The sequence below is a fragment of the Triticum aestivum genome, chromosome 7B, assembly GCF_018294505.1.
Source record: "Triticum aestivum cultivar Chinese Spring chromosome 7B, IWGSC CS RefSeq v2.1, whole genome shotgun sequence".
Classification (NCBI taxonomy): Eukaryota; Viridiplantae; Streptophyta; class Magnoliopsida; order Poales; family Poaceae; genus Triticum; species Triticum aestivum.
Window position 1 is genome coordinate 518641041 of NC_057813.1, and position 14095 is coordinate 518655135.

The 14095-nt window shown below is 46.7% G+C and overlaps 1 protein-coding gene across 1 annotated transcript; it reads left to right on the top strand.

Annotated features, from left to right (window-relative positions):
- The first annotated feature begins 10770 nt into the window (after positions 1-10770).
- LOC123160892 (pentatricopeptide repeat-containing protein At1g18485) lies at positions 10771-13673 on the top strand. Its single transcript, XM_044578739.1, has one exon. The coding sequence runs from the start codon at positions 10823-10825 to the stop codon at positions 13388-13390; it is 2568 nt and encodes an 855-aa protein (XP_044434674.1). The 5' UTR covers positions 10771-10822; the 3' UTR covers positions 13391-13673.
- The last annotated feature ends 422 nt before the right edge of the window (positions 13674-14095 follow it).

Sequence of the window (14095 nt, forward strand, 5' to 3'; positions counted from 1 at the left end):
CAAATCTCGATGGTCACCCTAGCCAAGTGTGGAGAGCGATAATTGAAGGGAGGGATATCCTGAATCAAGGATTGATCAGAAGGATAGGGAACGGGGAGACAACATTCATATGGCGTGACAACTGGTTACCACGGGACGAGATGATGCGCCCGTATGGATGTTTAACAACTACCCCGCCTTCCAGAGTGTCAGAGCTGATTGACCACACATCGGCATCATGGGACAGGGCCAAGGTAGAGGCGACATTCCTGCCAATGGATGCCCGACTGGTGCTAGGCATTCCTCTATGCACCCGTAACTTACCTGACTTCTGGAGCTGGCACCACGAGAAGCACGACGTCTTTTCAGTAAAATCAGCATACAGGATGCTCGTGGCAACAAACCAACGGAGAGAGGATTGGCTTGAAGGCAACTGTGGCTCATCAAGTACAAATGCTGAGGAGGGAGCATGGAAATCTCTATGGAAAACTAATGTTCCTGCGAAGTTTCGCATGTTTCTCTGGCGCCTTTCAAAGCATTCCCTGCCGACTAATGATATAAGAGCACACCGACATATGTCTGACTCGGCCAGTTGCGGGTTATGTGGAGCACCAGATTCATGGAGGCATTCCTTCGTGGGGTGTACCGCATCAAGATGTGTTTGGGCGTTAAGTGACAGCCAGCTAGTACATAAAATGATGGCGGTGGAGGAGCCTTCTTACAAGCATTGGCTGTTTACTCTGAAGGAAACACTCGAGCATGACATGTTTGTGTTGCTATCGGTCACTCTATGGGCCATCTGGTCAGCCAGGAGGAAGGTAATACACGAGGGGATTTTTCAGAACCCACAATCCACCCAAGCATTTATCCGCAGGTTCATTGATGATCTACAGATAGTACAAGGTCAGCATAGAACACCAGCAGTTTGGGCAAATATAACCCCTACCTCTACCCGGCCAAGGGCCAAGGCACCACCACAGGGCTACACCAAGATCCATGTTGATGTTGCGGTTAGGCATGAGCGAGGTGGAGCAGTGGAAGCGGTATGCAGGGATGACAGAGGAAATTACCTGGGAAGCTCTGATGTATACTACACAACCTTCTTCTTGTAGACGCTGTTGGGAGTGCAAGTGCACAGGTTTGTAGGACAGTAGCAAATTTCCCTCAAGTGGATGACCTAAGGTTTATCAATCTGTGGGAGGCATAGGATGAAGATGGTCTCTCTCAAACAACCCTGCAACCAAATAACAAAGAGTCTCTTGTGTCCCCAACACACCCAATACAATGGCAAATTGTATAGGTGCACTAGTTTGGCGAAGAGATGGTGATACAAGTGCAATATGGATGGTAGATATAGGTTTTTGTAATCTGAAATATAAAAACAGCAAGGTAACTAATGATAAAAGTGAGCGTAAACGGTATTGCAATGATAGGAAACAAGGCCTAGGGTTCATACTTTCACTAGTGCAAGTTCTCTCAACAATAATAACATAGATAGATCATATAACAATCCCTCAACATGCAACAAAGAGTCACTCCAAAGCAACTAATAGCGGAGAACAAACGAAGAGATTATGGTAGGGTACGAAACCACCTCAAAGTTATCCTTTCTGTTCTATCTATTCAAGAGTTCGTAGTAAAATAACATAAAGCTATTCTTTCCGCTCAATCCACCATAGAGTTCATACTAGAATAACACCTTAAGAAACAAATCAACCAAAACCCGAATGTCACCTAGATACTCCATTGTCACCTCAAGTATCCGTGGGCATGATTATACGATACGCATCACACAATCTCAGATTCATCCAACCAACACAAAAGTACTTCAAAGAGTGCCCCAAAGTTTCTACCGGAGAGTCAAGATGAAAACGTGTGCCAACCCCTATGCATAGGTTCATGGGCGGAACCCACAAGTTGATCACCAAAACATACATCAAGTGGCACGTGATATCCCATTGTCACCACAGATAAACACGGCAAGACATACATCAAGTGTTCTCAAATCCTTAAAGACTCAATCCGATAAGATAACTTCAAAGGGAAAACTCAATTCATCACAAGAGAGTAGAGGGGGAGAAACATCATAAGATCCAACTATAATAGCGAAGCTCGCGATACATCAAGATCGTGCCATAGAGAGAACACGAGAGAGAGAGAGAGAGATCAAAAACATAGCTACTGGTACATACCCTCAGCCCCGAGGGTGAACTACTCCCTCCTCGTCATGGAGAGCACCGGGATGATGAAGATGGCCACCGGTGATGGGTTCCCCCTCCGGCAGGGTGCCGGAATGGGCTCCCGAGAGGTTTTTGGTGGCTATAGAGGCTTGCGGCGGCGGAACTCCCGATCTATCTTCTCTGAAGGTTTCTGTATTTATAGGAATTTTTGGCATAGGTTTCACATCAGGGGGGTCTCCGGGCTGTCCACGAGATAGGGGGGCGCGCCCTAGGGGGATGGGCGTGCCCCCCACCCTCGTGGGCAGCCCGGGACTCTTCTGGCCCAACTCCGATGCTCCGTGGTCTTCTTTTGGTCCATAAAAAATCCTCAAAAATTGACACGTCAATTGGACTCCGTTTGGTATTCCTTTTCTGTAAAACTCAAAAACAAGGAGAAAACAGAAACTGGCACTGGGCTCTAGTTAATAGGTTAGTCCCAAAAATCATATAAAATGGCATATAAAACATCATAGATGGATAATATAATAGCATGAATACTTCATAAATTATAGATATGTTGGAGACGTATCAGCATCCCCAAGCTTAATTCCTGCTCGTCCTCGAGTAGGTAAATGATAAAAGAAATAATTTATGAAGTGTGAATGCTAGCAGGTGCACAAGTTTGATCAAAGATAATTTCAATCACCTTTTCTAGCATCATTATGTGTCATAATAGTAGCTTATCTCATAAAACTTTTCATGATCAAGTAACAATCTATTCACAATGTCAAGTATGGTTCAGAAACTTCATTGAGAACTAACAAACTATAATCTCAGTCATTGAAGCAATCACAATTTATCATAACATCAGAAAGAGTCAAGAATAGAGCTTTTCAGCAAGTCCACATACTCAACTATCATAAAGTCTTCTACAATTGCTAACACTCACGCAATACTTGTGGTTATGGAGTTTCAGCCGGACACTGAGAAAGATAGGGGCTTATTGTGTTGCCTCCCAACGTATTCACCTTTAGGTGATGTCAACAATAATAGCCCATGCTAACTTACATCCAATTGGATAAGTCATGATCTTTCAAACACGAGGAGCTTGCCAAAGGATAAAATGAAAAAGGGAAAGGTGAGGATCATCTTGACTCAAGCATAAAGTAAAAACATAAAGTAAAAGATAGGCCCTTCGCAGAGGGAAGCAGAGGTTGTCATGTGCGTTCAGGGTTTGATGCATAAAATCTTAATGCAAAAGAATATCACTTTATATTGCCCCTTGTATGTGGACCTTTATTATGCAGTCCGTCGCTTTTATTGATTCCACAACAAGATCGTACAAAGCTTATTTTCTCTGCACTAATAAGTCATACATATTTAGATAGCAATTTTTATTGCTTGCAACATGACAACTTACTTGAAGGATCTTACTCAATCCATAGGTAGGTATAGTGGACTCTCATGGCAAAACTGGGTTTAAGGATATTTGGAAGCACAAGTAGTATCTCTACTTGGTGCAAGGAATTTGGATAGCATGAGGGGGAAAGGCAAGCTCAACATGTTTGGAGGGTCAATAACAATATACTTTAACTGAGATGTGAGAAAACATAAACCATCATGTTGTCTTACTTGTCCAACATCAACTCTTTTAGCATGTCATACTTAATGAGTGCTTCACAATCATAAAAGATGTCCAATATAATATATTTGTATGTGAACCTCTCTTTCCTTATCACTTCCTATTAATTGCAACGATGACCAAAACTACGTTTATCAACTCTCAACAACTTTTATGCCTCATACTTTCTATGTGTGAAGTCATCACTAACCATGTTATAAGCATATGAAACATATAAAAATTCAGATTTATGACATTCAATTCATTCCCCCATTTACTCATAGGATATACATGAAGCACATGAGTAAATGACAAACTACTCCAAAGGATATGAATGAAAAACACCGAGTAGTCAAATAATTAACTAGCCATGGGAGGGTTACTTTTTTATTCAATAATTCAGATCCAATGATTTTATTCAAACAACAAGTAAAATTGAAAATACGGTCCAAGAAAAACACATATCACGTGACGAATAAAAATATAGCTCCGAGTAAGGTATACCGATAGTTTTGAAGACGAAAGAGGGGATGCCTTCCGGGGCATCCCCAAGCTTAGGCGCTTGAGTCTTCCTTGAATATTACCTTGGGGTGCCTTGGGCATCCCCAAGCTTAGGGTCTCCCCACTCCTTATTCTCCTCCTATCGATATCTCACCCAAAACTTGAAAACTTCAACCACACAAAACTTAATGGAACTTCATGAGATAGGTTAGTATGATAAAGAGTAAACCATTCACTTTGGTACTGTAAAAGACAAGGTTCATAATTGTTTTCACATAATGCCTACTGTACCATATCATTTCTACAATTTATATTGAGAAATATAAGCCATAGAAACTAGTCCCTCCGTTCGGAATTACTTGTCTCGAAAATGAATGTATCTAGAACTAAAATACGTCTAGATACATCCATTTCTGCGACAAGTAATTCCGAACAGAGGGAGTAGAAAACAAGCAAACTATGCAATGAAAACAGAATCTGTCAGAAACAGAACAGTCTGTAATGATCTGAACAATAACCATACTTTTGCTACTCCAAAAATTATGAAATAAATTGGTGGACGTGAGGAATTTTTATATTAATCTTCTGCAAAAATAATGAACTCAAAAGCAGTCTTCTGTAAAAAAATGACAGCTAATCTCGTGAGCGCAAAGTTTCTGTTTTTACAGCAAGATCACATTAACTTTCACCCAAGTCTTCCCAAAGGTCTTACTTGGCACTTTATTGAAACAAAAGCTATAAAACATGATTACTACAGTAGCTTAATCATGTAGACACACAAAAACAGTAAGGGCAAATATTGGGTAGTCTCCCAACAAGCGCTTTTCTTTAATGTCTTTTAGCTAGGCATGATGATTCCATTGATGCTCGCATAAAAGAAAAGAGTTGAAACACAAAGGGAGCATCATGAAGAATATGACTAGCACATTTAAATCTAACTCACTTCCTATGCCTAGGGATTTTGTGAGCACACAATTTATAGGAACAAAAGTCAACTAGCATAGGAAGGCAAAACAAGTATAACTTCAAAACTTTAAGCACATAGAGAGGAAACTTGATATTATTGCAACTCCTACAAGCACATATTCCTCCCTCATAATAATTTTCAGTAGCATCATGGGTAGCAAATTTGTTCTCATACTCAATTGAAACCTCTTCCGAAATAGTGGAATACTAACTAAAGTTGACACTCTTCCAAATCCACTTTCATAAATATCGTACGAAGATTCAACACCCTCCAAGATAGTGGGATCACTAATTCCTAAAGTTGACACTCTTTCAAACCCACTTTAAATTATAGTATTATTCATACTCCAAAAGATATAAGTGAAGTTCCTGGAGCATTCTACAATTAATATAGACTAGCCAATATCCAAGCTCAAAATATATAAGTGAAGCGCACGAAGCATTCTATAAAACCATACTCAAACGATTTAAGTGAAGCACAAAGAGCAATTCTATAAGATCATACTTAAAAGATATAAGTGAAGCAGATGAATTATTCTATAAGTCAATGAAGAGCTATCTCATACTAGCATGATTCCTAAAGAAAAATAAAAACACAAAGGACACAAATCATGTGAACAAAACAAAAACCGAGATATACAGATATTTGCTGAAGAAGAAAGATGGGATGCCAACCGGGGCATCCCCAAGCTTAGATGCTTGAGTATCCTTTTAAATGTTTACTTGGGGTGCCTTGGGCATCCCAAGCTTAAACTCTAGTCTCTCTTTATTCTTCTCACATCGGTAACTCCTCGTTCTTCAAACACTTCATTCACAAAAACTTAAACAAAAACTTGTGAGATCCGTTAGTGTAATAAAGCAAACTACCACTTTAAGGTACTATAATTAACTCATTCTTTGTTTATATTGGTGTTAAACCTACTGTATTCCAACTTCTATATGGTTCATACCCTTACATACTAGCCATAGATGCATCAAAATAAGCAAACAACACACGAAAAACAGAATCTGTCAAGAACAGGACAGTCTGTAGTAATCTGGAAGTTTAGTAAACTTCTGTAACTCCTAACTTTATGAAATAAATGTGAAAATTTGAACAATTTGTACAAAAGTAATGTGCAAAAAGTTTCAGACCCATTTGAATTTCCAGTAAAAAATGTAAATTCATGCACTACAGCCAAAGTTTCTGTTTTTGTTCTGCACATAGTAAACAAGCAATCTAATCATCCTACAACCAAACTTGGCACATTATTTTTATAATACAATGGATATATACAAGGGGATAATTATTTACAGAGAAACTTTCATGAAAAATTCTACATTGTTTCCGTGAGCATGAACACAAGTGCTCAAGGTCGACCCTCACTTCTTCAATGCATAACTTTCCAATCACTTCTCTTTTTTGAAAAACTTTTTTAGGCACGAGAGGCAAGTAAATATTTTTTTGGTATTTTCATTCTTTAATTTTTTTATGTTTCACCCACAACTAAATAGAAACAAAAAGTAAAAACAAAATCTACTTAGTGAATGAAGCAAACAAGCACACACGAGAATATCAACCCCACGTTATTGCTCCCTGGCAACGGCGCCAGAAAAGAGCTTGATGTCTACTACACAACCTTCTTCTTGTAGACGTTGTTGGGCCTGCAAGTGCACAAGTTTGTAGGACAGTAGCAAATTTCCCTCAAGTGGATGACCTAAGGTTGATCAATCCGTGGGAGGTGTAGGATGAAGATGGTCTCTCTCAAACAGCCCTGCAACCAAATAACAAAGAGTCTCTTGTGTCCCCAAAACACTCAATACAATGGCAAATTGTATAGGTGCACTAGTTCGGCGAAGAGATGGTGATACAAGTGCAATATGGATGGTAGATATAGGTTTTTGTAATCTGAAATATAAAAACAGCAAGGTAACTAATGATAAAAGTGAGCGTAAACGGTATTGCAATGATATGAAACAAGGCCTAGGGTTCATACTTTCACTAGTGCAAGTTCTCTCAACAATAATAACATAGATAGATCATATAACAATCCCTCAACATGCAACAAAGAGTCACTCCAAAGCAACTAATAGCGGAGAACAAACGAAGAGATTATGGTAGGGTACGAAACCACCTCAAAGTTATCCTTTCTGTTCTATCTATTCAAGAGTTCGTAGTAAAATAACATAAAGCTATTCTTTTCGCTCAATCCATCATAGAGTTCATACTAGAATAACACCTTAAGACACAAATCAACCAAAACCCTAATGTCACCTAGATACTCCATTGTCACCTCAAGTATCCGTGGGCATGATTATACGATACGCATCACACAATCTCAGATTCATCCAACCAACACAAAAGTACTTCAAAGAGTGCCCCAAAGTTTCTACCGGAGAGTCAAGACGAAAACGTGTGCCAACCCCTATGCATAGGTTTATGGGCGGAACCCGCAAGTTGATCACCAAAACATACATCAAGTGGCACGTGATATCCCATTGTCACCACAGATAAACACGGCAAGACATACATCAAGTGTTCTCAAATCCTTAAAGACTCAATCCAATAAGATAACTTCAAAGGGAAAACTCAATTCATCACAAGAGAGTAGAGGGGGAGAAACATCATAAGATCCAACTATAATAGCAAAGCTCGCGATACATCAAGATCGTGCCATAGAGAGGACACGAGAGAGAGAGAGAGAGAGAGAGAGAGAGAGAGAGAGAGAGAGATCAAACACATAGCTACTGGTACATACCCTCAGCCCCAAGGGTGAACTACTCCCTCCTTGTCATGGAAAGCGCCAGGATGATGAAGATGGCCACCGGTGATGGGTTCCCCCTCCGACAGGGTGCCGAAACGGGCTCCCGAGAGGTTTTTGGTGGCTACAGAGGCTTTGCGGCGGCGGAACTCCCGATCTATCTTCTCCGATGGTTTCTATATTTATAGGAATTTTTGGCGTAGGTTTCACGTCAGGGGGGGTCTTCGGGCTGTCCACGAGATAGGGGGGCACGCCCTAGAGGGGTGGGCGCGCCCCCACCCTCGTGGGCAGCCCGGGACTCTTCTGGCCCAACTCCGATGCTCCGTGGTCTTCTTTTGGCGAGTCACTCACACTCACGTGAAAGAGGTCCATGATTCGATTCCTAGTGTATGTGCATGTACTTACTTTGTGAATTTTTACCTCCCGTGAACGGTCGCACTCTCTACATCGGTCACTAATGGGCCGGCCCAGTAGGCGTACGACGTATACACTTCGGTGGATGGTTATTTAAAAAAATCAACCGCTCAAATTCTTTTTAACAAAATACCATCCTACCCTTTCTTATGAAGGGGTATGGATAAATCTCCTTCGTTGATGTGTTTAGAGCATCTCTAGCAGACCCCGCAAAATGCCGACCCGCATAAGTCTTTTGCAGTTCGCGGAAAAGGGTATATGCAGGCCGACGCGGACGTGGACAGACTCAGACCCCGTATAATCAAACCCGTAAAAAGAATATTCTCTGAATATACTGAATATATGCAGGTCGTCCTCTTCCTCGCGTCAATCCAGCGGACAGGCGGACGAGGGAAAACGCGAGGCGAACGCGGCGCGAGCGGAGGCCAGGGCGGCCGGGGCGAGCGCGGCGCGCGCAGAGGCCAGGGCTGCCGGGACGGCGCGAGCGGCGACCGGATCGAAAGAGCTAGCTAGCTAGCTCTTCGAATCGATTGAGCTGCTAGCTAGCTAGCTAGCTCCGTTCGAATGGATTGAGCTAGCTAGCTAGCTCTGTTCGAGAGCCGTGGAGCCACGGGTGAGCACGGCAGCCGGGACGGAGGGCCGGCCGGCTATCGGACGGCCGGCAGGAGAGCGTGGTGGCCGGGAGGCGGACGGGCGCGGCAGCCGGGCGAGCTTCATGACGTTGGCGGGAGCAAAGATTTCTCAACCGCCAACGTTGACCGGTATGTAGGGCTCTGGGAAAGTTGCCCTCAAAACTGCATACATGAGGGTTTCGCGTTTGCGTTTACAGGGCCCTTTAAATTCTTTTAAGGGTCGGACGATTTTAAGGGGTCTGTTCGGGCTCGTTTTTTTGACTGAAACTGCAAAATAGGTTATTTTGCGAGTTTGACCACTTATACGGGGTCTGCTAGAGATGCTCTTAGGGGGTTGTACCGAAGCGGAAGTGTAGGCGCCTTTCCCTGTTAAAAAACAGAAAATAGAAATGAGTAAAATGCATCCGCGGTCACTGTACTTACGTCGAAAACACACTTTGGTCATTGTACATAGAAATACGGTCAATACGGTCATTGAATACGACTTGCGGTGATTATACAGTCACTGACTCACCGTATAGCTTCGTATTTCGCCTACTTTCACCAGTCAAACTGCCTACCTTCTGTACCTTTGTGTGGGTCCCACCTGTCAAATACGCATTGCACACAGTCGCACACAACACGCATGCACAGTTGCATACACTCACACACAACAAGCACGCAGGCACACAGCTAGCAGCCAAGCACATACTGTAGCATGCATACATGACACATCGGAGGCCACCGGGTCGTGCTCCGGCAGCCGCGGTACCGTGGTGTGGGCGCATGATGAGAACGACCGATGTGGATATCTCCACTATCGTTCATGTGGCCATCTCATGCAAATAGAGAGCTGGCATGCGTTGCGTCGCCTCGTCTCGCAGCTCTTGTACATCCGCCGGCATCGATCTGTACTGCGACGCGGCGAGCGCTCGTGAGACCCAGTACCGGATGACCAGCAGCACGACGTGCACCCCGGCACCGTCCAATCCCACTAGCCATGCCAGGCGGCTGCTACTTGCTGTGCGCGTGTACTGAGCTTGCTTTGTGCTTGCTTGTGTGTGTTCGTGTAAGCTGAGAATGGTGAGATGCTGTACAGGTGCGCCAAGCTGCCGCAGGCTGCGTGTGAACCAGACGCTGAAGGCTCGGAGATACATGGCCACGGTGCGCACGTGGAAGACATGGCGTGAGGGCTCGGACCTGAGAGACAGCAGATGAGTTGGCGAGGCAGGACTCTACGGGTTGCATGGCAAGGTACCGGAGAGATTTGGGCGTGTAGATGGCTGCAATGCATGTGTGCTGCGTGCACCCGTGCTGCTGCATGCTGCGTGTTTTTTTTTTGAGGGGGGAGCGTGCTTCTGTATAAAAGAACATTACTATGCAAACGAACACTAAAATGTTTCGGTTAAGATTGCTTAAGCGTGCGGTTTCCCATCCTGAGATATCAGGTTCGATCTGGTGCATTTTAATTTACTTTGTTTATTTCTACCTACTAACAGGTTGGACCCACATAAAGATAGAGAGAAATTGTTGGCTGACTAGGCTGCAGTATGTGCCATAAAGGTAGTTTGACTGGTCAAAGTAGACAGAACACACAGCTATACAGCGACCAGTGACCATATAATCATCTCGAGTTGTATTCAAGGACCGTATTGACCGTATTTTTATGTACAGTGATCAAAGTGAGCTTTCGACATAAGTACACTGACCGTCAAATGCATTTTACTCAATACGTAGAAATGTACGCGTGAAAACAAAATCGGCGTGGTCGAGCTCACTTCCCCTTCCCCACTCTGTCACTTGGCAAGATAAGCAAGCCCGGCTGACCCCATGCCGGCCACCGTCCACCTCGCGCCGCTTCCCCATCGCGCACAGCCACACGCAAGCAAGCCTCCTCCGCCGCCGGTGAAGCCCGTTGCCCCGTCGCTCCCGCAATGGAACGCCCTCCTCGCCGACCACTCCCGAGCCGGCCGCCATGCCGCCGCCCTCGCGCTCCTGCCCCCGCTCCTCGCCGCCTCAGAGGGCCTCGCTCCCGACAGGTTCACGCTGCCTCCCGCCGCCAGGTCCTGCGGCTTCCTCCGCGGCGGGGCCGCGGCCGCGGGGCGCCAGGTCCACGCGCTCGCCGCCAAGCTCGGCCTGCCCGGCGACCCCTTCGTCGGCAACTCCCTCGTCTCGATGTACGGCCGGTGCGGCCGCGTCGAGGACGCCGAGAAGGTGTTCGGCGGAATTCCGGATGCGTCCAGGAACCTCGTGTCCTGGAACGCGCTCATGGCGGCCCTCTCTGGTGACCCGCGGCGCGGCCTGGAGCTTTTGCGGGACTGCCTGGTGGCGCTTGGCGGGATGGTGGACGAGGCGACGCTGGTGACGGTGCTCCCAATGTGCGCCGCGCTCGGGTGGTCGGAGACGGGCAGGGCGGTGCACGGCATCGCGGCCAAGTCCGGCTGGGACGCGGCGGCGCGGGTGGGCAACGCGCTTGTCGACATGTACGCCAAGTGCGGCGAGCTCGCGGACGCCGAGCGCGCGTTCCCAGATGCTCCGTCCGTCGTGTCCTGGAACGTGATGCTCGGCGCGTACGCGCGGAACCGCGAGGCCAGCGCGGCGTTCGGGCTGCTGCGAGACATGCAGATCGAAGAACACGGCAGCGTGCCGGCCGACGAGATCACCATGCTGAGCGTCCTGCCGGCGTGCTCCGGGCCGCCGGACCTGGCTAGGCTGAGGGAGCTGCACGCCTTCACCGTTCGGAGAGGCCTGGATGCCACCGGCGACAAGGTGCCAAACGCGCTGGTGGCAGCCTACGGGAGATGCGGGCGCCTGCTCCAGGCCGACCGCGTCTTCGCCGGCATCCGGAGCAAGACGGTGAGCTCGTGGAATGCACTCATCGGTTCCCACGCGCAACAGAACAGCGCGGCCGCGATCGAGCTGTTCATTCAGATGACCAATGCCTGCGGGCTGAAGCCTGACGGGTTCAGCATTGGGAGCTTGCTCATGGCATGTGCCGATCCGAAGCACCTGCTCCATGGCAAGGCTACCCATGGATTCATCCTCAGGAATGGGCTGGAGAAGGACCCTATCATCCGGGTCTCGCTCCTCTCGGCTTACATCCGATGCAGCAGGACGGAGCCTTTGGCTCGAGTGCTGTTCGATGCAATGGAGGAAAAGGGTGAGGTTTCATGGAACGCCATGATCGCCGGGTACTCGCAGAACGGGCTACCCGGTGAGTCACTCCAGCTCTTCAGGGAGATGCAATCCATGGAAGGCCATTGTTCATCAATGATTTCAGCAACAAGTGCCTTGATGGCCTGCTCAGAGTTATCAGCTGTTCGATTAGGGAAGGAGATGCACTGCTTTGCCCTGAAAGCTGACCTATGCGAGGACCCGTTTCTATCGAGCTCAGTGATCGACATGTACTCGAAGTGCGGATTTGCGGACGATGCCAGGGCGTTCTTTGACCGGTTGAAGGCAAGAGACGCAAAGGTGTCATGGACGGTGATGATCACCGGGTACGCCGTCAATGGTTTGGGCAAAGAAGCTGTTGAGCTGTATGGCAAGATGAGGAGGGAGGGGGTGGAACCTGATGAATTCACCTACCTTGGCCTACTGATGGCATGTGGCCATGCCGGGATGGTGGAGGAGGGGCTGCATTTCTTTGAGGAGATGAGAAACCATCATCACATAATAGAACCGAAGCTAGAGCACTATGGCTGCGTCATCGGCATGCTGAGCCGGGCAGGGCGCTTCGCCGACGCGGTGGCGCTCATGGCGGAGATGCCGCAGGAGCCGGACGCCAAGATACTGAGCTCCATGCTCTCAGCCTGCCACATACATGGAGAAGCAGAGCTGGGAAGCGAGGTCGCTGACAGGTTGCTTGAGCTTGAACCCGACAAGGCCGAGCACTACGTCCTTGCCTCCAACATGTACGCCGGGTCTGGGTGGTGGGATGAGATGAGGAAGGTGAGGAAGATGCTCAGGGACGCCGGCATCGCCAAGGAGCCAGGCAGCAGCTGGATCGATGTGGCGGGCAAGGTGTACAGCTTCGTCGCCGGAGAAAACACGCTCCCTGAGATGGACGGGGTGAGGAGGATGTGGCGCAGCCTGGAGGAAAGGATCCGCGAGATCGGGTACGTTCCCGACACCACGGTCGTGCTGCACGAGCTCGAGGAGGAAGAGAAAGTGGAGGCGCTGCGGTGGCACAGCGAGAAGCAGGCCGTCGCGTTCGGGCTGCTGAGGATGGCCGCGCCGGCGACGGTGAGGGTGTTCAAGAACATCAGGATGTGCAAGGATTGCCACAATGCCGCCAGGCTCATCTCCAAGGTGACAGGGAGGGAGATTGTGGTTCGGGACAAGAAGAGGTTCCATCATTTCAGGGATGGTATCTGCTCCTGTGGGGATTACTGGTGAATATAATGGAATACATAATTCTTGAACGCCATTCCGTTTGTATTTTGCACATAAACATTTTACAAATTAGCCAAGTTACAGTTCAGGAACATTTTAAGAAGAAAGGTAGGTAGACTAGAATTAGCATAAACAGAACTGTTTTTGTTCACCCTACACATGCACACTTGGCCCTTAGCACAAATCTAAGAACTACTAGAAGAGTATTCAGTCAGGAACTTCACTGTCAAGTTGAACTGTAAATGCATCCCTGAAGAAATGCAAAGGACGTGTTTCTAGATATGAATATCACCGTCCCAAGTTGAATATGAGATACATCTAACAGAGACTCAACACTTCATGTCGCAGCTTAATTCACTATACTGTCTCATGGTTGGCAGTGCAAGAAAGCGCCTGCAAAGTCGAAGGCCATGTATATGTTCTTGGGCTTTTCACAGAGACTGTTTACAGATTTGCTGTCGCATGATCAAATCGACAGCTGTAGTATGTTTGAGGATGCAACTCTTTTGTCATGTTGGTGTGGTTGTTGCTGAACCTGCATTTGTCTATCTCTAAGATATACTCCCTCCGTCCCAAAATATAAGAACGTTTTTTACACTGCAGTAGTTCAAACCAACCAAATCAAGCACATTTCCAACAAAGCCACAGCCAAAATACAGAACCAAAGATGAAAACAGCAGCAAGAAAGATTTGCACTGTGGTTCATGA

What these genes read in the sequence shown, in the direction of transcription:
- LOC123160892 (XM_044578739.1), top strand. Translation starts at nt 10,823, where the DNA reads ATGCCGGCCACCGTCCACCTCGCGCCGCTTCCCCATCGCGCACAGCCA.